The 22,835-nt window shown below is 47.4% G+C and overlaps 1 protein-coding gene across 1 annotated transcript in view; it reads right to left on the reverse strand.

The window, feature by feature from the left end:
• The window catches only part of CMIP (c-Maf inducing protein), a 128,163-nt gene extending 109,460 nt beyond the window's left edge, over positions 1-18,703 (reverse strand). Inside the window, exon 1 of the mRNA XM_084294408.1 lies at positions 17,713-18,703. Within this exon, the coding sequence (XP_084150534.1) occupies positions 17,713-18,033 (321 nt within the window). The 5' untranslated portion in view covers positions 18,034-18,703. The remainder of the gene's footprint in view (positions 1-17,712) is intronic.
• Between the last annotated feature and the right edge of the window lie 4,132 nt (positions 18,704-22,835).

Below are 22,835 nucleotides of genomic sequence, written 5' to 3' on the forward strand. Positions count from 1 at the left end.
TCCATACCCTTGATTATTTTTACCAATTAATAGGACAGAGTATCCCATTCTTCCAAGTACATGCCTTGGCACAGCGAGGACTGTTCTGCCTTCAGCAACATGCATCATTTCCGGCAGCCCAGCTCCAGGAATAGAAAACCAAGGGAAGCGAGGCAGCCAGATAAACAAATGGGTTGAATACCTGAAAACCCTGGAGATACTCTAGCTATTGTCATTTACACCTCACCTCCTCTGAGGCATTCAGGCAATATTCAAAGTAGATTAAAAGAAAGGAATTCAGGGGCTTCTTGGAAGTAAGAATAATGCACTGAATTATGCTCACGAGCAAGCAATCCGGTGACTAAATCCTGCAAAGGCCATTTGTGCCTGCACCAAGGCTTGCTGCCTGTACTCCACTTGTTCAAAGCTTGATGACACACCTCACTGAAGATCTTTAGTTGTGTTGCTCAAAAATTCCTTAGTATTTTTTATTTTGTAGGTGTGATGCCTCTTCTCCCATCTGCAGTAATTTGCAACTGCAACATTAAAGTGTGACTTCTACCAAACCTGTATCACAACATTTCAGGTGCTGTGCAGGAGATAAAATTGTCGACTCTCATTCAAATATTTTATTTCAACAGACAAAGAGTAACAGGAGTACAGAAATGACCAGAAATTACCTGCTAAGGACTGCCTGTTAGAGGAACATCTCTGCAAGCAATTAACCTCAGCTGTGACTGCCCTGCAAACAAATCTAGGGAGGGAAGTTCTCCTAACCTAACGGAGCTGGGCCAAACAGAAAACCAGCCCCCCAGTCCAACAGCAAGCAAGCCGTCCTCGCTGCAGATAATATTCCTGTCTGAGTTATCACGGGAAAAGTGGAAAAGCCAAATCGAGGAGGACTGATGCAGGCCTCAGCTATAAAATCCAGATTTCATTTCCTATCGTTCCCCTCCCCCAGGAGCTCAGGGGTGTTTAGATTCTGGGCTGTGGTTTAAGTCCATCTGTGTTCTTCAAGTATAAACATCTTCATTGAAACCAGACTCATCCTGCACAGCCATTCATTTAGTGAGCTCATCTGTGAGAGACACGGACTGGCACATTTCTATGACAACCAAAAAAAAAAAAAAAAAGTAGCAGCTCGGCACAAATTAAACAGCTTTTTAAAGCCTCCCCATTGTTCTTGAGGCTGCTTTCTCCTCCTCTAGCATCTATAGTCATCTCCAATGTAGTGCCCGGAACATCAGCTCTCCATGAAACAGCCCTCTATCCATAGGGAAAGAGGCTTTTTGTTTGTTTTTAAAAGCTTTGGATTAACTCTTGATAAGAAATAGCAGAAGTTCTGTTTTCTCACCACCAAGAACAAGACAAACACCAAAACAAACGTCTTCTTTCAAAAACCATCACTCCTTCATTTGCTGGATCTCAATCAGGCTTTATCGGGGCACATGGAGGTTACTTCAGCATATGCCAGTTGCGCTCAGCTGTTTCTCTTCCCATCTAGTAAGACCAGATAAAAATCAGCAGGGAAAAAATAAGAGCATCTTCCCTTCGGAAGGGTTTCGTACCATGATATACACAAATATAGACAATTGTGCCTCTCTGTGCAGCCAAGATGCAGGCTTCAGCTCAGACAACCGGTACGCTTTCTAAAAGCACTGCTTATTTGCAAGTTCACACACTGAAGCAATTCAGCACCAGATAAATAAAGCAGCTCTTTCTCTGACATACCCTGCCAGTCAATGCCGAATTCACATTGTACTTATGTTTGTTATTGCATCCTCTCAAATCAGGGCCTGCCAGCTTACACAATTCCCTAATTATAAGTAGTTAAGATTGTTTTTACTAGTAGGGTACAGATGCCAAATCACTCCTAGTGATTCCCAACAAAAGAGAAAGATGCTATGAGTAAAAACAATGGAATGGACTCCCAGGATCGAGATGTGCCAAGTCACAAATCATGCCAGAAAAATATCTGTATTTTTTTTTCAAATCCCATTCTCTCTACCTACATTTTTTTCGGATTTAGTTTTAACCTAAGCTTTGCTGAAATTGGTAACTGGTTGGGTCAGCTGCTAAGCCTCGTTGTGTTCACCACGTGCCATATGACCGCAGAACTAATAAATCACAGGAATAAAGAGTTTTTTTTAAACTCACAGAAACCTCAAGCGCAACTTTGTCTACTATGGTCAGTTTTTTCTCTTGGCATCATTAAAGGTTTCCCAGTCAAACAGAGACTGTACCCATCAACTCAACGATTTTCATCTTGACAGTGTTTTGACTTGATCTTTTACTCACAAGTCATTTTGTTTAATTTGCTTCAGACATTTCTCCGCACACGACTCAGAGCAGTGATACACCGCCAGGCAAAGCACTGAAATGTTCCCAAAGGCACAGATGAGGGAAAACTCAGTTATTAGTGGATTTAAAGGTACTTCTCATTACTTAACCAGCCTGCCACAGACAAAGAACATACCTAGAGCGTTATGGCTGTTCATGGTAAACATGATGTTGAGTCAGGCACACGAAGTCACTGTGACCTCCAGGTGGGATTGGGTGCGAGCAAGCCACCAGGTGCTGGAGTCCAGCCCTAAGGTCCCAGTGCTTCTCCCAGAGCTCTCAAAACACGGAGCTGCTGAAAAGGGCATCTCTCCTAAGCCAGCTCTTCTTGGTCATGGATCAGATCAGCAGCCCAAAGATGCAATCAGCTTCAGAATGATACATTCAGAAATTCAATCAAGATGTGGGAAACTCGATCTTTGACTCATTTTCTAACCAAAAAAAAAAAAAAAGTGCAAGTTTTTTTTGACAAGCAGCTATTACAGTGTTAAACTGTGTGTTCCTGTGCAATGTTTCCCATGTCATAAAACTAATACAGGGATTAAAAACTCAGGCTGAAGCAGCGTCTTAGGAAGCCACGTGATAAACTACAGCAAATGCCATGGGACTCATTATGTGCTAGCTTTACCTGGAACGGGCAACACAGTCAGAAACACGGGCACTTAGGGAACACCACAGTTAGGGTACCTCTGATCTGAGGTCTGAGATACCACCCAAGGTAAGGATGTTTCCCTAAGGGCAGCACATCCCCTTCTCCAGCATGAATCTGCAAGCGCTGGGCTGCACTGTTTGTTTTCTGCTGCCTACACAACGCGTTGGATCTGCCTGCTAGGAACACGTTACTATCTGCAGGAGCGTGTTTCCCAGCCACACATATGCTGCCACCCGCTCCGGAACAGGCGAAGACCACACAGTATCATGTTGCATTTCCAGCTCTCTGCAGGGGTATCCTATGCCACGCGGTCTCTCGTGAATACAGAGATATGCCACTTCTTCTGAGACCAATGCAATCATCGCAGATGGTTATCAGTTATAAACAGGAAGCATCCATCCTTCTGCAGCTCGTCACTGAAGCAACCAGCAGCAAACAGTCCCCTCCTCGTCTCCACTGCTCACTTCTGTACACTCAGAAACACATCTTTACACTGCTGCCTCCACCCCTGCAGCTGACAGGGCAGCAAGAAAAAGTTGAGGCTGCACTGTAACAGGTTTGGCATGGAGAACACGCCACGCCATCTATGTAAGCTCTTTTTACAAAGGTTAAGACTTACACAAAGGCAGGGAGCTCCTGCTTTTACCTATAGAGATGAGACTTCCAGCTCCCTGACGAGGAAATGAGGTGATGTGACATGAAGCAGCTCGTGAATCTCTTCAATTAGTGCATTATGCACAATGGAGACTTCCAGGGAATTATCTGCAACCACAGCAGTGCCTCATTCCCACCACCGTGGCCCTGAGCATGACTCACTTCCATTCCCATCCTCTTGCTGCAGGCAGAGAGCTAAGGACTGTTCTCAGCCTTCGTTAGTCAGGCAAGGTTTAGAATCAAATGCCGGAGCTACCTGCGCAAAACTTGAATAAAGTAAGGTTACTTTACTTCCTGCAACTGTTTGAGCATTGTTATCTTCAGCTCTCCGCTCTCCACGATGATTAGGGCTCATGCTGGAGGAGATAACATTTCCATCCCACCTTCGTCAGGGAGCAACTAAAGAGAGTGCCGTCCTCCACATGGGAGTACAGCCGAGAGAATAACAAACAGTGCCAAGATAACCTGTGGCTCCTGAGCTGCAGGAGGCCTGCAAGCAGCACGTCCCCAGCACTGAGCTATGTCTGCAACCAGCAGCAAAGCCATCCTGGCCCAGCACTGCCATGAATCCTACGCTGAGGGAGGAAACAGGCCAGCAAGGAAGAAGAGGACTTCAGGAGTTCATCCCGGGACCCAGACGCATGGCCAAGCACAGCACCATTCGGCAGCAAGACCCCAGGGCACCGCTGCCATTTCCACACAAGCCTTTTCTAGAAAGTCAAGGGGAAGTGGAAAGGGGAGGAAGAGTTTTGAGATATGCGATATGCATCTTAGTGCTCTCAGTCATATGAGAGGGCAGGAAGGTCGGCTGCTTATGCCATGGGGCCCTCCTGCACTGCCAGTCTCTTTCTTGCCATTTTAAGCCAGTTTAGGACAGATTTCACCCTTAATGAACTGGTCTGGGGGCCACAGGGGTGTGAGTGAGGCTGATCTCACACACCTAGGGTCACTGTAATTTACAGCTAGAAGTATTTTTGCCAGAAGAGGAACAACCCCTGTGTTACAACACCATTTAAACTTGAGAAAGCCTTTGGTGAATACAGCTTGCAGCCTGTGCGTGCTTCACGTGATCTGCACACCAGGAACACCGGAATTTTAGGCCAGGAGGGTGTCATTGACTAATGGGGATTCTCCTTTCCCTCTGGAGTATAGGTTTATAGAGGAAAAAGATCATGTTCTCCAGGCAAGTTTATACAAAATGATTCATCTCTGGCCAGCTGCAGTCAAGACATCTGCTTGCTTTCATTTCGCTACGGGGAGATTCTCCCCCCACACCTTCAAAGGAGGCCAAGGCATAAAAAAAAAACTTCATCAATTTACAAAATGAGACTGAAGGTGGCAGGTAAGTGACAGAGAGGCCCCGGGGCTCCTCTGCCCCACTGACAGCGTTCCTGAGAAATAGGGCACTGATAAAGGGCTGCTCGACCAGCAGCCTGCCCGCTTCCACACTGAGCCTGCGCCCCATGGCCTGCACCCAGGCCTGCCCTAAGGCTCCTTTGCTCTGAGAACCCCTCATGGGATCACGCAGACGGTCCTCCCGTGGTCAAATAAAGTTTGTGAACCCAGGCCTTTATAGCTTTTCCATATTAATCTGCACTCTGGGCATATATCCAATTAAGGCCTCACGTATAGATCACTGGGTTACTAGCTGGCTTGCGTGCTCGGGGGGAGGGGAAATAACAAGCTCATGACTGCATAATTTAACGCTGCCCGTGCTTTCACTTTTACATGCACAAGTCTTTCTGAATCTAGCCTTACCATAAATAAAGAGTAATAACATTTGCCGAAGAGAAGCTCGGGCCCCTACGTGCTGGAACACACAGGAGCTAATGCTGAATGCATTTACATTAAGGCTAACTCCGGCGCGAGGAAGACAAGGTCTTTTCACAAGCGTGCTACAAAAACAGGAAGCAAAGGGGAAAACTTTGCAGTGTTTGGAAACAGCAGAACACTGTTTGTACAGGCTTTTCTTACAAATGCAAAAAATAAAAATAAAAATCTGGTAACGTGCAATCTGAGCACAGCAAGAGCCTCAGATCAGACGCAAGGGTCTCAAGACAGCAGCTCTCAGAAGATCTACAGGTACAGACTGTACAGGCAGGGAGATGCACAGGGTACTTTATTTTTCCCATTTCTGCTAAGAAAGTCTGACAAGTAGAGAGACACAACCTCCCAAACGCTTGACGTTAAAGCTAGATAATGTAACACAACATTGCATCTTTATCTCGGCTCGAGCGGGTGTGATAAGTGAGCAGGCACTAGGAAACGCGCGCTCCACCACACTTAAATGCTCCCATTATTTTCTGAACTGCACTGAAAAGGGAAGACGGGTGGCAGGGGCCTCGCCTGCCCTGGGAGGCCATCCCTGCAGCGTAGGAAGCAGCTACGCTGTGGACTTCACCCCGGCACCATGAGTCAACAAGGTCCAGTGGCAGCCGGCACCAACACGGTGACTTCCCCCTGCAGCTGCAGGGCACAGAGCCCATCCCCACCTGAAGCTGCTCCACTGAACGAACGTCCTGCAGTGACCCAGCCTTGCTTCCCCTGCTCCTTTCAAGCCACTCAGTAGCACCGGTAAATGCACACAGCCTGCACAACATATGGGTGATGTGTAAGGGCTGTAAGTCCTGTCCCAGGTTTAACAAACCCAAAAGAAACACCTTGGGTTCAGATCAACAGAGGATGTGTCCTGGACTCGGGCGAGCACCAGGCAGGGCTCGGTACTTTCCCATGTCTTCCATCTCCACAAGGGAGCAGCTTCATACACGGTCAACTCCCACGGCAGATTTGATTTCACCAGATTTAAAGTACATTAGTCAATCCGAGTCACCGGGGACATTTGAAATAACTTGCAATAAATCAGACAAGATTAATTTCAAGGGAGGCAGTGACGTAGCACTGCAAGAAGCATGGAGCTAGCGTTAGAAGAGAAGCCATGAGGAATATTTCTCAATGCCAGTGAGCATGGAGGCACTGCAGTCTTCACGCATACACCGGGATCCAAAGGCAGAGCGGTTGCCCAGAAGGGGTATGTCAATATTTAATACCAAAGTGCATGTCTGGTCCTGCTCACTTCATTTCATTTCAAGCTTTTCCAGCTTTGTTTCCTGATTCATTCACAGCAATCACAAAAGATGAATTATCTAACCTTAGAAAATGTGTTTTCAGGCAGACGAGACATGCTGACTGTGTCCGTACTTTCACCTTCGGTAACAAAGTTCTGTGCCAGGAGAACTTTTATGTTTTCTTCAACGTCCACATTACTTGGTTACAAAGTAGATGTGATTTTCGGTGCCAGGACTCCGCTCGAGCCACTTGCTCCTGAGGAGAGCAGAAAGAGCCTCTTCTGCACCCCTGGATGTCAGGCTACTCTTTAGTTACAGATTTGAAAATTTTCCTCAAAAGCAATTGTAATAGCAGTGACTAAAAAATGATGGATCTAAAAGAACCGCAGAGAGTTGAAAGAAAAACTAAACAAAGTAATGACTAATAATTGGCGCTTCTGGAACATCTTTCACCAATGCTCCTCAATTCCATACACCAGGAAAGAAAACCGTCTGTTTCGAAACAGACCGGGCTGGGAACACTACTTTGAGCCCTTACTACACAGCTGGAGTTGCTATTTCTTCTGGAAGAGATATGTGAAGAAACATCAATCCTCCTGCACTGAAGGAGTAAGCTGGAGCTCCCTTTCCAACCCTGTAATCATGCCACCACAACCTCCTTACTACAGGTAGCAGTTTACACCAGTTCCATGCTTTTTCCCCTGGTTTAAACAATGACAGAATGATGTCTGTAACACGATGGCTTTTTTCTCTCTCCCCAGATGTACAAACGACCCTCCCTGTTCTGTGTTACTCTCAGATAAGGCACACAATTGTTTCACTGAGCTTGATGCATCTTCCACACGGAAGCACCAGGCAGCCCGTGTCCCAGCTGTGGCCACTTGGCTACCGAGCAGCAGGGCAAGGACATGGGTGGACCTCGCTCAGTAAAGTCCGTCAGAGCAGATGGAAACCTCCTACGCTGCAGAAGGAAATGCTGCTGCTCCTGAAAGCAACACCGGGCCTTACGCAGCTGGAGTGCCCCCACCTCTCTGACCAAGGCAGGAAGGAGCTGTGCAGGTGACAGACCCGTAACCACAGCCGGGCACCCTGGCGCCAGAGCATCCTCTGAGCTTTGTGCTCAGCTCTCCAGTACTGCCCAGTCCAGCATCAGAAGAAGCAGCACAGAGGAACCTCTCCTCATCCAGCTGTCTCTTCAAGCCGCCAGCAACAACACTACACTCAGATCCCCAACCAGAATAACCCCATAGCTACAGCAGAAAAACCTGCAGCGCTGCACCAGTGTATGCCATTGGGGCCTGATGCACTGTGTAAGTGCCCCTGTAACTTTCTACTTTCAGTTTCCTACCTTCTTATGGTTTACATTGTAGCAGAGAGAAACATGATGTTTTGTGATGCCCCTGCAATCACCTCCTTCTCCAGTGGCTCCCAAATCTAAGTGCTCAACCTCAGAACGTTTGACTACCAAATGCACGGCGTGGAAGGGAGGGAGAACTGCAGATCTTTTTTCCAAAACAGATCACATCACCGTGATTCTACAGTTAACTTCACAAGACCACTCTCGTACTGAAAGCTTCAGTTCAGTCAACATTTCCAGACTTACTCCTTACTTCTGCAATCAAACTTAATTGCCCCTAAAGCAAGAGCAAAACTGGAACTGCCAGCAGGGACCACTGGGAGAACACACAAACATGCAGACGGCAGAAAGGAGACCTGAACCGGCTGTGATGGGCTCCCAGCAGACACTCACTTTGCAGGAAGGCTGCAAGGTAGCACGGGGAGAGACACCGGGCCACATCCTGCTGTCACTCTCCCACACCTCCCCTGGTTTTTAATGGCATTTACAACCATTAAGCAAATGAGCAGCTATCAACGTCAGAGGAGACAGTGTGTCCTGGTGGCCAGAGACACGTCACTCAGCTCCAGCCCTGCCCAATTTATGAGCACTACAACAAGGTGCTTGAGTCAACACAACCAGGAGATGCGCCCGATGCCTGCTGTCCGACTGGAGACACCCCGGGGAACCACGGGCACGCTCCTCGCGAGGAGCTGCAGGTTGAGGAGCTGCAGGTTGAGGAGCTGCAGGTTGAGCGTGAACCTCGAGGGCAGGCATGTCGGACAGTGCAATCCGTGCTCCTCTGTCTCTGCTTTCCCCACGCATGAAGACCTGGACCAGAAAGCCCTCTGAGACGGCTGAACCACAGCTAAGGCAAAATCCAAAGACTCACAGAATGAAACAATTACACCACATCCCCAAATCGTATTTTCTGATTGTCTTAAAGGCCAAAAATAATCCTTCCTTTTTTTTTTTTTGTTGCTGTTGTTCACAGAAGGTCAAACAGACATTCATATTTTTGGAAGGAAACATATACACCCTTAGTATTTTCATTAAAAATTTAGATTCCACTGGGCAAGTTCCAGAAGTGTTTTGGGGTTTGTTGTGCTGTTTTTTTTCAAAGCAGTTTCTACTTTACTATTAATAATGTCCATGCCTGAAAATGGATAGCGAAGTCATTCTAGTTTTATTTTAGCTGCTTGCATGGGTAAAGCAAAAACACAGCCTGCTGACAATACTCACTAACTGTATTACAATTGCAAATAAAATCTCCATGGTACAAGAGAACCCCACTGCAACAGGAACCAGGCTGGTAAGAGACACCTGCCAATCTCCAAAGTAATATTCGAAAAGCCAAAACAGACACAGATTAGGAGGAAAGGAGCACTGCCATCTAAAAGAACAGCATCACAACTTCAGGGCTGAGAAAATTCCACCCTGTGTCATTTGAAGTGTACTGCTAGGAACACACCATGGGCATCTTCGAGAAATTTAGAAAGAGTTTTATTTTAAAAATCATCAAAAATGTCTACCTGCATATGCATTTCCCTAATTTACATGCTCATTTAGATGTTAATTATCTATAAACAAATAAGGAATATGATTACTTTTTTGTTTACAGGAATACTTGCCTTATATTTGGGTTGATATCACCAGAAATCTGATCCAGAAAATATGCATACATGTTTGTAGACATGCATTCTTCAAAAATAAGTAAAACTGATTTATAAGAGAAAAAAATATTTCTTATTATCCACTGCAGACACAGTTTCTCTTCAGGCCCAAGAAAAATACATACAACCATGTATTCTAAAAAAAATTAATCTCAAATTCTGCTTCTCCTCAGCTTTCTTCAGGCAAGGCTTACTGAGCCACATGTGATACACTTGTAAACAAAATCTTTCAAAACCTAAAGCCATTCCTGTGTGATTTAAAACCTGAGTTTAGAATTTTTCAAAAGGAGAAAAAGATTTTGTTTTATTCAGCACTGGAAATCCAAGAAGCAGAAGCCCGTTAGTGATAGCTTCAAGCATCCAACATCCCCATTCCTAGTACCGTGCAACTAGCTCAGCAGTCAGGCATATGAGAAGCATTGGATACATTTTTTATTTGTCCTTTTTAAGCCCTGGTTATTACTTTTCTCGTCAATGAGAGTGAAAGCAATTCTTCCCTGTTAAATTTTTCATGCAATGAGAAAGCCACGCAATCTCTCCGTTACAGGAACAAGAACTTGAGGGACACTGCAGCATATGCTGAGAAGTGCAAAAGCCCTTTCCGCAGAACTAAGCAATAACTCCAAGCAGGCAACAGAAGAGGAAAAAAAAAACACACTTCAAGGGCCCATACAAGGCTTATCCAACTGACATCCCCACTTTGTGTTGCCTCCGAAGTGAAAATGTCCAGAGAAGTGAGCATCAAGCCAGCAGCATCCTCCTAGGCCTGCAAGGAGCCGGGCAGTCACCCACATGCAAGCTTGAGCCAGGACCAGGCACCACTGCTGCCTAAGAAGGGAACTGAGATGGACTTTCTGTCTGGGGGCCTGCTGCTTAAATGGTGAAACAAACCTGACTCTGCCAGTAATTACATCTGCTGATCCATCATGACCCTGCTGGCTAATTAAATGTTAACCCGCTGCAGCAAAGTGCATGCTTGTCCCCAGCTCTGGAGGGCACGAAGGTCCAGAAGCAGCAGGTGGTCCATCCCAGCCTAAAACGCTGCTGTCCTCCAGGGCTATCAGACTATGCAGAGCAGCCCTCAGCTGCAATTTCTTTGTCCTCAGACACAGTTTTCACGGTAGAAGAGAGTCGTGGCAGAATAACTTCCCACCAGGACGCCACTGTCCGCACATTGGCATCGAACGGGTGAAATACAACCGCAGCCCTGTCTCACGGGGGGATTTCCAGCAAGGCTGTCCTGTAAAAGCACCAATCACCCAAATGCAGGCTGCTTGACATCCAGGGATCCTTCGGCCACGGAAAAAAAAACCGGGCCTCATTTTGCAGCGAGCTGTGCGAGCCTGGGGTTGAGTAGTCCGCGGTCCCCTGCCTGAGCCACCCGGGGAGCTGCAGCGAGCCCCCAGCTCCCCAAGCGTGACATCCCGTACCAGCAAGGAGTGGTAATCCCCCTCCTCAGATTACCCCGCTGAAGTTGACAGAGCGAGACCAAGAATGGACGTGACCGAGCGTACTTCCAGTTCGTGTTTTAGTCACTGCGATTTGACGGGCTTCTTAGGCTCAATTAGTAACAGGCACACTTAAATCCAGAAAAACAGATGCCTTTTTTTCCCCAAGTTACTCCAAAAAAGGGAAAAAGACTGAAAATTATGTACAAATACACTGAAATCTCACATTGAATTGGAAGGAAATGGTGTTTGCCATGAGCTCATGCCCTAGACCCTGCCACCTGGCACCTCACCTGCTCCTGCTTTCCCCACTCCGCTGGCCCTGTCCCATCAGTCATGGGACAGCCCAAGAGGGGAAGTCAAGAAATGACTGCAAGCACTGAAACACCAGTACTGGTAACTTTGAGAGTCCATAGACCCTGACACAGGACCCCCTCCTCCCAAACCTGGAGAGTATTTTTAAATTCTCCTAATTTTCAAGCCTGGGAAGTGAAGGCCCTTTAGTTCAGCATCTGGTTCTGACTTCATGTTTTTCTCTGCAACCACAAGAGCTAAACTTCACTCACCACTGACGTGCTCGGTTATAATGTATGCTTTTCAATTGTCTTTTCCCTTTCCTGGTATTGCCCCTGCATTCTTAAATATTGTGCAAAACAGGAAAATTTTACGCAATGATTTAATAATACATTGTTTTTGGCAGCAATTCCAGCCTACCATGTTTCCCTCTCTCTTCTTCCTCAACGGTTTGGTGGAACTATGCACTGAAACAGATCAGTTCTCCAACCCTGTATAAGGAAGACAACAAATCTGCAAAAAACTCAAATCTGCAAAAAATTCAAGTGCTCCCCCATCCAGTTGACACAGTGTTTCTCAATGTGATCCTGAGGAAAGGTTATGTTACTGAGGGCACATCCGTGATCCGTGCACGATGCTCTGTGGGGATTATACATGCTAAGGTATTGATCATCTTCTGCCATGCAATTGTTTACAGAGTTAAGCACTACATATCTGCAAACACTTGCAGACACAGAACAAAACTGAATCAACTAGCTGTGCTCAAAACACTAATAAACAAGCCACAATCTACCCATGCAACCCACAATCTAATTACTTCTAAAGACTCCAAAATGCTTGAACTACTTGAGGTAGATCTCTTCTTTCATAAATCCTATGTGGGGAGTGGAACAAACCCTATTAATCCAGTTGTGCTTACTAATGCAGAAGACACAAGGAAATGAGAGAAGCCATTTTACTGTATCATGTTAAAACTCGCCTGTTATTTAGGAACTTCACATGTATAAACAAATTACCCGCAATAAATTAAACAGCTCCAAAAATCACTCCTCCCTATGTGATAAGCCTCCCTTTTTTTTTTTTCCCCCTCCAAAAATGTTCTTCGACATACACAATTCTACCAATGATCTGGGTGGGACCAAGGCTTCAGCCTCTGTTTTCCAACTGGTAACAACGCAAACCTGAGCCTGCAAACTGGAACATCAATGTGGATTGGAGTCTCCTCTGGCAAGCTACACATCCTTAGCATGGTCCACACATCCTTTCCTACAAGAATCCCTGGGCTTCGACGACCCAGCAGACTCTCTCTGTCTCTAGCTATGATGCTCCACTACAAAACAAACAAAGATGATCTCACAGCTCCACCAAGACCCAGCCCTGCGAGGGATGCTGAGCTCCTCCGGTCCCTGCTGATGCGGGATGAGGTCCCCATCGGGTACCAGAGGCGATTCCCCCAGGGCACTATTACCACCGTGTAGTGGCGAGCACCACATCGTTAGTCCCCAGCCAAAAAGAAAAGTGTGGCAGAAGTATTTCTGAGTGTCCTCTTTGTTTATGCTCCTAAACATGTAAAATTTACTGGCTGGGTGTTAACACTAATAGCCTTAAGAGCTCTTGCTCTATCAATGAATATAGCTTCTGTTTTCATATTTTATGTAAGCTCCGTGACATATAAACACGTACCTTAACACTACTGACTAAGAAATATGCTTTTTAACCACTGTAGGAACTATATACTCAAAAGTACATTTGATAGGCATTAAACAACTTCAAAGAAATACCATTTTAGGTTTTCTTATGCCTAGCTACAGTCTAAGACAGCAATAAAGCAAGTTTCTTACAGTGGAGTATTATTCCATTAAATCACCAAGTCCTCAGAAAAATCTGGGTTTTGGTAGTGCAGACACATGCCTGGCTTTACCACGGAAACAGGTTCTCAACTTCAGCAGCACAGATAACATGCAGCAATTTGCAGCAAATTTTAAATTACCATGGGTTGTATGCAAACGGCAGGATTTGATGCCTTTTCTGGTATGCCTGAAGAAAATACCTGATGGATAGCAACAAGGTAAACCTGAACAGGGAAAAGCACGTACACCCAAACCTGTAACACTTCCTGTCAAATGAAAACAACCATGTGTAGTACAAAACAAGGAGAAATATTATCTTAAAACAGTACGTTAGCATTCTGCTGTTACAATGGATCGAAAAAAAATATCTTAAATTGCTTTGTTTTTTATGCATTCACATTTATTTACATGGATAATGATGGTAGGCCCATCAAGCTAGTTTCAACTCACATTCCTGAAGTCCCATCAATAGCACAAGGCTTGAAGTCAGCACTTGGTTGACTGACTGAACAGGCTGTTTACTCTTTTTTTGTTACTATTCTAGCTAATTCATTATAATTCTATTTTGAATCTGGATAACACAACAATATTCCTTTTCCAGGAAAGCTTTAAAAAAAAAATCTCCTTATAAGATTGTTTTGAAACTTCAGAGTTCTGCATAATACTTCCCACTTGAGCTAATTGTTTTTCAAGGGAAATTTAATTTTTAAAAGTGTGTTTTTCCAACTAATGGGAACCTGCGCTAAAGTAAACAATGAGTCTGGCTTGATAGGAATTTTTGCTCTATCTTTACAACAAGAAGGAAGGAAAGACATGTAATAGCATGCTGAAACACATGCAAGTAGCAAAATTGTTGAATTTTAAAAAACAATTAGAAGACAATTTTCTACTCCACTTCTCCTATTTGAAACACATCAGCCTGCCCTGCCTCATTTAATATTGATTGTGTCTCTAGAAGAAAACATAACTGCAGTCCCCTAACCCACTTATGTTCTTGTGTCAAGTACGTTTCTCATTAGCTACCTTGTCAATACGCTGCTGTCCTCATGCATCATCTTTGCACAGAAGAGAAGTATAAAGGCACTCAAATCTTTTCAGGATTGTCACTAGCGTGAACACAACGCCACATTACATTCAACGTACCTGTCAAGGGGAAACCAAGAAACGTGGAATGGGCCTGAAAAGTCAAAGTTACACCTCCTTGAGGGATATTAATGAGTAACTTCATGGTTTCAATTACGTCTTATCTTCCCGGACGGGAATTAGAGAGGTCATCCCTAGCCAGCAAAAATGAATCGCTTATTTTTTCCTTCCTTGTCCGCTGCTGATACGTACGTATCATAAGTCTTTCTAGTAAGCCAGTACTTTAAAACCCCTTATCCTAAACATCAGCTCCCAGCTGGGGCAAGAGAAAGAATGGAAGAGAAAAGCAGTGCAGAGACATGAAATGGACAAGACAGAAAGATATCGGTTCAGTTTCGCCTGCCAGCTTTAAACTACTGAAAATTTCTGAAGATAGCCATACCTTATTCTTCACAACAACAACAACAAAAGAAAAAGGGAAAAAAATCATAAAAGAAATATGAAATTGGATTTTATTACTTTGTTTTTATTATCACTGCCCTTCAAGCTGTGCAAGGACAGATCTTAGTAAAAAAAAAAAAAAAAGTAAAAAAAAAAAAAATAGCAAGGGCAATACATTTGGGTTTGGTAAGTGTTTGTAAAATAAACATTATTCTTCCCATGGGGAAGAAAGTCAGATACATCCCCAAGCAAGCTGTTTTCTGGCAAACAAAGTTTGTAAGTATCAAAATTTCCTACTGGGACTTTGGCATTTAAATTAAAAAAAAAAGAAAAAAAACACATATCTGTATTTACTTGCACTAAAAAATACATCTTCACTAGGCTTTTATTTTGGTGCTGGTTAAGGGTGAGTCTACTGGTAAAACCATAGTGGTGAAACTGTAGTATTTTTAAGTAACCAGCTCCTTGAGAAATGAGAAACATGAAGAAAACGATGGAAACAAGATGTAAATGAGATAAAGACCCAACACCTACAGTATGGGACTCCACAAGCTAACATGCTCCCATTTGTAAGCTCAGCACATACACCAATCTGCAACACAACTGTTACTATTCTTTTTTGATGAGCTTGGGCTTGTTTTAATTGAAAGTCACTTGTGATCATGGAAAAAAAAGCATTTTGTAAAGATTTTTTTCCTCCCTAAAGTTTACTAAAATATGATGGCCTGAGCACTTGTTCCATTGCGTTCTTATGTGGTGGTGCTTCCTCTACAGAAAGCTGTTTTGTCAGGTACAAAACATGTACCTACCTAATCGAACATGGAAAGTAGTTACATCTTGCAAAAATAACCTGTAGGTAGGGTCTCATTATTCACATTTTTATGTGGGCACATACCGTGTCTACCAGTGGAAAACACTGCAGAGGAATAATCCATACACAAAGTAATGCTAGCTCCTACCTCGCAGCCCAGGCATGGACATGTAGGAGCTTGCATGGAGAAGACTTCATGTCAAAGGCACGTTTCAAGTGACGTTAAAAAGGAAAGAAAATGCCTAGAATCACCAAATCACCTATCCACTGTACTCACAGAGATGATTTCCCAGATCTGGATTTAGCTGTCATTACAACTTTTGCTTTCAAATGCAAAACAAAGTGATGCTATTTTCCTGTTCAATTTTATTCATGTTATATAGAATGCAGTAAAACTCGTCATGCCAGGGGATTTGCGAAGAGATGATGTGAAGATTAATTAGCAGCTGCTCATAAAGCACCCTGACTGTGGAAAGCCCTACGTGTAAAAATGACCTTGTTATCAAAGTTGCTGAGTGCGCCCAGTGCTCACTGTCAATGGAAGGTAGGGATATTTTCCTACAGCCCTTGAAAACCAAATGAGTTACATTTAAATACCTGCCTTTGGCTTCGAGAGGTTTTGGCATTCTGCCTGTCCCCCACTTCCTTAGGGGGGACCGCATATTTTGCGTAAGTCGCACCTTTTCACCTCCAGAAAAAAGAAGATCTAGGGATCGCGGAGCCAGGAGATACCTGCTACGCACACCCGCGCATACGTTCAGGCAACAAGTGAACACGGATCGTACCCTCGTCCCCTAATTACTGCCTGGAAACCAAAGACTGCGTGCCACATAATAAAGCATAACAAAGCACGGGTATTTCTGTGAACAACGCTATCTGTGTGGTGAGTTAGCGCTGGAAAAAAAATTGATAAGGCGCAAGACCAAGCACGAAGAGCCCTGCTCAACAAAATGGAGCCTGCACTGGTGCACACAGTGTTTTGGTATCTACTTGCTACTTATGTGCCTAAAATAATTAGGAATGACATCGCGTTAATTAAAAGCACCACCCTATGGGACTTGGGAAATGTTTTCAGGGGCGATTTCTCGGGTGACAGCTCCACCAGAGAGCAGAGTTTGGCGTCTCCTGCACGAATACAACTTCATGCCTAAGTATTGCCACACTGCAGAGATTAATGTCTGAAGCACAATCACGCCTCGCTCTGCCGGTATCCTTCTCTGCTCAGAAATCATCAGCCACGGATACTGCCGGGAAAACGCCTCATCCCCACCAATATTCAACTTCCCCTCCGCGCCGATGGCACCTCGATAAAATGAAGCGCTGCGAGAACGACCAGCGCTCGTGCCTTTGCAGGGCTCCCTCCTGCCTTCGCACAGCAGCTCCAGCAGGGAAGGGAAAATATTCCCTCGGAAACACCCTCAGCAGCCCGGGGGGAAGCGGGACGTGGGGATGTCATTGTGGCACTGAAGGAGCTGCGTGAGGATGGGCAGCTGGCCTACCTGCAGGATGAAGGGGCTGCTGCTGCTGGCCTGCATGGGCACCCCATGGCACTGCATGGTGTCGGGGGACACGGCCATGGCACGGTGTGGGGTCAGGGGACACAGACACAGCATGGTGTGGTGTCGGGGGACATGGACATGGCATGGTGTGGTGTCGGGGGACACTGCCATAGCACCCCATGACACGATGCCGGGGGACACAGCCACTGGGCATGATGAAACCCAGCTCTGTGTGCTGGCCGAGACCCATTCAGCCACCCCATTAACAGAAAACCCCACAAAAGCCAGCCCACGCTCCGGTGCCACGCGTGCCCTACATGTCACTGCACGACAAGCTAAACGAGGAGGGTAAAGGCACAACCGTGCGATGTCCCGTAGCAAGGCCGGAATGAAACCATTGAGAAACCCGAGGCATTTACCCGTAAATCCCCGAAGGGCCGATGGCAGCCCGGTTACAGGAACCAGCGTGCGGCGCGCTCCGTGCGCTGCCAGGGCGCAGAGCCTGGGCGCAGCCGGTCCCAGCTGCGCAACCCAGACCCAAACCCGCCCGTTCTCACCCCAAAGCCTTATTCCCTTCCCTAACTCACCGTGGCCGAGGCGACGCCGGTGTCCGCCAGGGTCAAGTGGTGCGGCTCCCAGCGGCGCAGGAACTTGGAGGTGAGGATCTTGCTGAGAAACGTCCGGGGGTGCCGGATGGCGCACACCTGGATGTCCCCCTCCTGCAGCAGCTTGTACCTCATGCCGTTGCAGTGCAGCGGGGGCCGGCGGCAGGGAGCGGCGCCCATTTTGGGGCCCCCCTCGGGCCCGGGTACGTCGGGGGGAGGCGGCCCCTTGCCCTCCTCCTGCTGCTGCTGCTGCTGCTGCCCGCGGTCGCCGCTGCCCCCGCCGGGGCCGCCGCTGCGATCCATGGGCAGCGCGGGGTGGCGGCGCCCGGCCCCGCGGAGGCGGGGGGGTGGGGGGAGAAGGAGAGAGATCCGAGGAGGCGGCGAGGTCAGGGAATTAAATAAAAAAGGAAAAAAAAATAGGGAAAAAATGGGGGGGAGAGGGGAGAAAAGGGGAAAAAATGAAAGAAAGAAAAAAGGAAAAGGGGAAATTTGAAAAAAAAAAAATTGGGGGAAAATAGGGGGAGGGTGGGAAAAGGGGAGAAAAGGATGGGGAAAAGAGGGGAAAAAAAGGGAAAAGGGGAAAAAAAGGAGGCAAAAAAAAGAGGGAAAAAAAAAAAAAAAAAGAGGAAAAAAAATCGCCGTGGGGGAAGGGATCCGCACACACCGGGAGGGTTAAAGGGAGAAGGGCAGCGGCCGAGCCCCGGCCTCAGAGTCGGCGGTCCGCCCCCCGGCGGGTCCCCCGGCGGCTCGCACGGCGCCACATCCACGCTGCCGGCCGGGAGAGAGCGGGGCGGGGGCGGCGGTGGTCCCGGCGGGGGCTGCTGCTGCTGCTGGTAGTGGTGGTGGTAGTGCTGCTGCTGCTGCTGCTGCTGCTGGTGGCGGTGGCGGTGCTGGCGGCGGGGGCTGCGGGGCGTCCGGCCGCGGCTCCTTCCTTCCCCCCGGGGCGGGCGCGCGCGTGCATGTAGGTGGGTGCGTGGGTGCCCGCGCGTGGCCGGGCGGTGCGGGGCGGGCTGGGGCGCGCGGGGAGGTCTCTGCCTGTGCGTGTGTGTGTGTGAGAGAGGGGTGTGGATGTGTGTGTGTGTGTGTGTGTGTGCGGTGTGTGTGTGTCTGTGTGTGCTGGCCCCGCGCGCCGCCGCCGCCGCGGGAGGAGGAGGAGGAGGAGGAGGCGGCGGGAGGCTGCCGGCAGCGCTCGCCCCGCTCGCCGGAGAGGCTCCGGGCTCAGCCCATTGGCTGCGGGGGGGGTCACGTGCGGCCCGCGCTGACGTCAATGGCCGCGGAGCCGCCGAGGGCAGCGGCAGCAGCAGCAGCAGCAGGAGCAGAAGCGGCGGTGGCCGCGCGAGGTGCGCGGGAGGCGGCGCGCGCTGCTGCTGCCCCCGCCCCTCCCTGCTTCGCTTCAGAGGGGCCGCGCCGTGGCCGCCGACCCCGATCGGGGACAGGGACGAAGAGGAGGAGGAGGAGGAGGAGGAGGAGGAGGAGGAGGAGGAGGAGGAGGAGGAGGAGGAGGAGGAGGAGAAGGAAGAGGCCGGGGGGAGCCGCCCGGGAAGGGCGGAGGTGCCTGGCCACACACCTGCGCGCCTCACCGCGGCCGCCCGCCCTCCGCCATGAGGGGAAGCCCCGCGCGGCGCGGGCTGTGAGGAGCGCGTTGGGGAATAAACGCGTTTTCTCTCTTTTTTTCTCTCCCGGTACTCCGTTTTCTCGCAGCCCCCGCGCTGGCAGCAGCCCAGGGACGGGGCCGTGGACCTCAGGGGGGGTCCGGTGGCTTCGCTCCGGGGCGATCACCTCAGAAAAGGGGCGGCAGAGCCCCGCAGCGCCGCTCCCCTCAGGCAGCCCGGCGGGGCCGGGGTCAACGGTGTCCGTAGCAGGCGTTGTCCTCCGGTAACCCGGCATCACAGCAGCGGCATTCCCCCAAAAATAAATAAATGGGGGGAAAAATAACTCCCTTCTTGGACTTCCGAACGGCTTAGCGGCTCAGTGATGCTGTGTGCAACATGGATGCCCTATCAAGAGAAATCCTATCACTTACACTCAGTTTTTATCTCCTAGGTACTCACAGAACTCGGATCTTGTTTGCAGTTTCCCAGTTGGAACCGACACATTAGGATCAATAAAAAAACAAATTACGTTTTATGCAATCCATACACATGTTATTAAACTGCGGAACACACTGCGCTGGGTATTGCCGGGGTCACGAATTGGGGAGGAATTTACTGGGCTGTTTTACGCGATGCTAGCAAAACATTTGGAGCAAGTATAAACCTTCGTGCTGGGAGGTTTAAACTCATCCCCAGTGTAGGGAGGTTGGGAAAGGGAAGGAGTGCTGGGTGGCGAGCAGATGATAACACGGCATGTACCTGCCGCTGGGCTTCTGGCAGCAGCTCCCAGAGCACTCCTCAAAGGAGAGGTCACGATGCCAAGCGAGGTGCCAGCAGCGGAGCCCGGAGCCCGCCCCAAACTCTTTCATCTGAAACTCACGTTCACACTGCGAGTCACACAAATCGCTGGAGAGGCGAGCTGCAACTGGAAGGGTTCGGAAGCTTTTTGCCATAAAGCCTTTTGTACTGGCTGCTGTCAAAGACGACACCTGACTGGATGGACTGCAATTCCTGCGAGCATCGCACATGTTGTTATAAAGCTATTGTGTTAAATAGGTTGGCATTTGACAGCAGAACTGCTGGTTAAACACTTTCAGGAGGGAAGAGGGTTGTAATCTATCAATTACTCACAAACTCTAGGGATACTTTTGTTGAACGTTACTATCAAAATTATTTATAAAAAGCTAGGAAGTCGCCAGAGTACTCTTAAGTACCAGTTTATAGAAGGATGTACAGAATTACACAATTTGGCTAAGGTTAGAAGAAAGGCACTCATTTAATGACATGAACGATACAACCAACAGGAAGACAAACATCTCTTTTATAGAGATTCACTTTGTCAGTATCTAAGAGCCCTGGTAATTACCTCCTGCACCAAACACTGTGAGCAGTTCCCACAGAGCTCCGTTTCCATATACCCGGGGGGGGGGGGTGAACGACACACGCTTTTACAATGAAATCAAATCAGACCTACTCATACGTGGCAATATGTCTGGATCTGCAATAGTAATTTAAAAAATCTAAATTTTGAAAGGACAGCTTTGCTTAAGTGTAAGCTTTTTACAGCAGGCACTGTCTGTTTCTTGGAGTTCCTTGAATGCCCGGTACAAGGGAGACCTCTTCTTGTTTGACCCGAGGCACTGTTCTGGTACAAACAATAATAGTGTCAACAGCAGGACTATTCGCACACACTCACCTGCACCAACACGTCGATCAGCCAGAACTGCAACCAATGTGGCTATTTTGGTGAAAGTTCATGCAAGCTAGCCACCTGCTCAAACCACTGCTTTAAATCTACCATAGCTGTCGTCTCTGACAGCTGTGTGCCAACGGGAAGATGATATGTAAAGAGTCTGGTGTTTTAAAGTGAATTTCCTGGTAGATTAGAGCAGATGTTTTCAACTTGTGTTCCACAGAAGCTAACAAATAAAGCAAGGGTGGTCGACAGCAGCCAGCCTGGAAGGATCCAAGCCCCCACTGGAGATCCACAGTTCAGAAGTGTTGAAATCCACTGGGGTATTGCAAAAGCACGGCACCACCGCTAGCGAGTCAAGGACAGAGGTCTGAATCCTCAGCAGTGCTGCGCGTTTGCAGCTCGCACTGAATCCACGCTGTCAGGCTGCAGGTGTTCTCTCTGGAGGAAACTCAGCACAGGGCGATAAGATCAAGGTATGAAATCTCACATTGTCTGCCAGAATGGGGCAACCAAAATCCCTGTCTGGACAAGTGAAATCAAAACACGCTGCTCGCTGCGCAGCTTGCTGCAACACACGTTAGCCATCCAAGCTGCAGCCAAGGGTTGCGATGAGACCCAAGGCTGAACATGTTAAAACTAACACCACTTCTCATTTCCCTTATAAACTGTATCAAGCCAAAGCTGGATGGATTGTGCTCCAGCTTTGTGCCTTTCCAAATTCCCTCTTCTGGCTCCATGCAGCCCCACAGACATCTCAGGTATACACGTACAGCAGTATTGCAAAGTGAAGTTTGGGGGTCACTGTATTTTTTGTATTTCTCCCAACAATCCATGTTTTATGAGCAAATCCAGTCCGAAGTTTACTGTGAATGTGGGACATCTTTCATTCATGTAATAAACACTGAGCACGTCATTCATAATAGTGTATCAGTAGAAGTGTACCTCTACAGGTGTTTATGGGCATGCTATCAGTTTTGAATAATTCAAAAGTTTGTGAGTTTTTCTTTGAAATACTTCATCTCGGTGCTAATCAGCCTCACTAGCTGTCACACAGTTTAAGGCAGGCAGACTTCTGGATCAGCAACAGAGGAATAGAATTGGACTCTTTTTTTTTCCATTCTCAAAATTAATTCAGTTGTGATCTGTACTATTCAGAATTCATCTCCTCAGCTGTACGCTTGTAAAACCAGGAACGCCCGTTTGCAAGTTTCAGCTGTGTCTCCAGTCCTAAAAAAGAACTTTTCATGCATTTCCAGTATTTGGTCTCTTGCCTGTCTCCAGCCCATCAGGTGTTCTGCTGAGGTCCCATGTGGGTGCCAAAACAGAAGCACTGGCCTGACTTACCTTCTTAAGCTTGGTAACACCCGTCCATACTCATGTGCTAGAACAGAAACTGTGATATTCTGAAGGAAAAGACGACGGGCAATTTGTGAGTACTGCTCAGTGCCAATAAGGCAGGTTGTGCAACAGTGGGGGGCTTGGAAAACCCACGAGAAAACCACTTGAGGTGCCAAAACATAGGCAGGGAAAAAACTATTGCCCAAAGGGACCTTCTATGAGAGTAAATCCATGCAGTGGCATTGCATGACAAGCTAAATGAGGGGAGTAAAGGAGCAACTGTGGCAAGGGCCAGATATAAATACTGAGATGCTTTAGCAGGGGATGCACTTAAGAGGGGAGAGAGCACTCTCCCCAGAGAGGATTAGCTGGATTTGTAGTACGCTTTCAAAGGGAAAACAAGAAAAAGGAATAAAATAAGCCTGTGCTCCACCTTTGCATTATTCCTAATTTATTTCACAGATTATGGTATTAACAGA

The sequence above is a fragment of the Netta rufina genome (genome assembly GCF_964035555.1).
Source record: "Netta rufina genome assembly, chromosome: 13".
Lineage (NCBI taxonomy): Eukaryota > Metazoa > Chordata > Aves > Anseriformes > Anatidae > Netta > Netta rufina.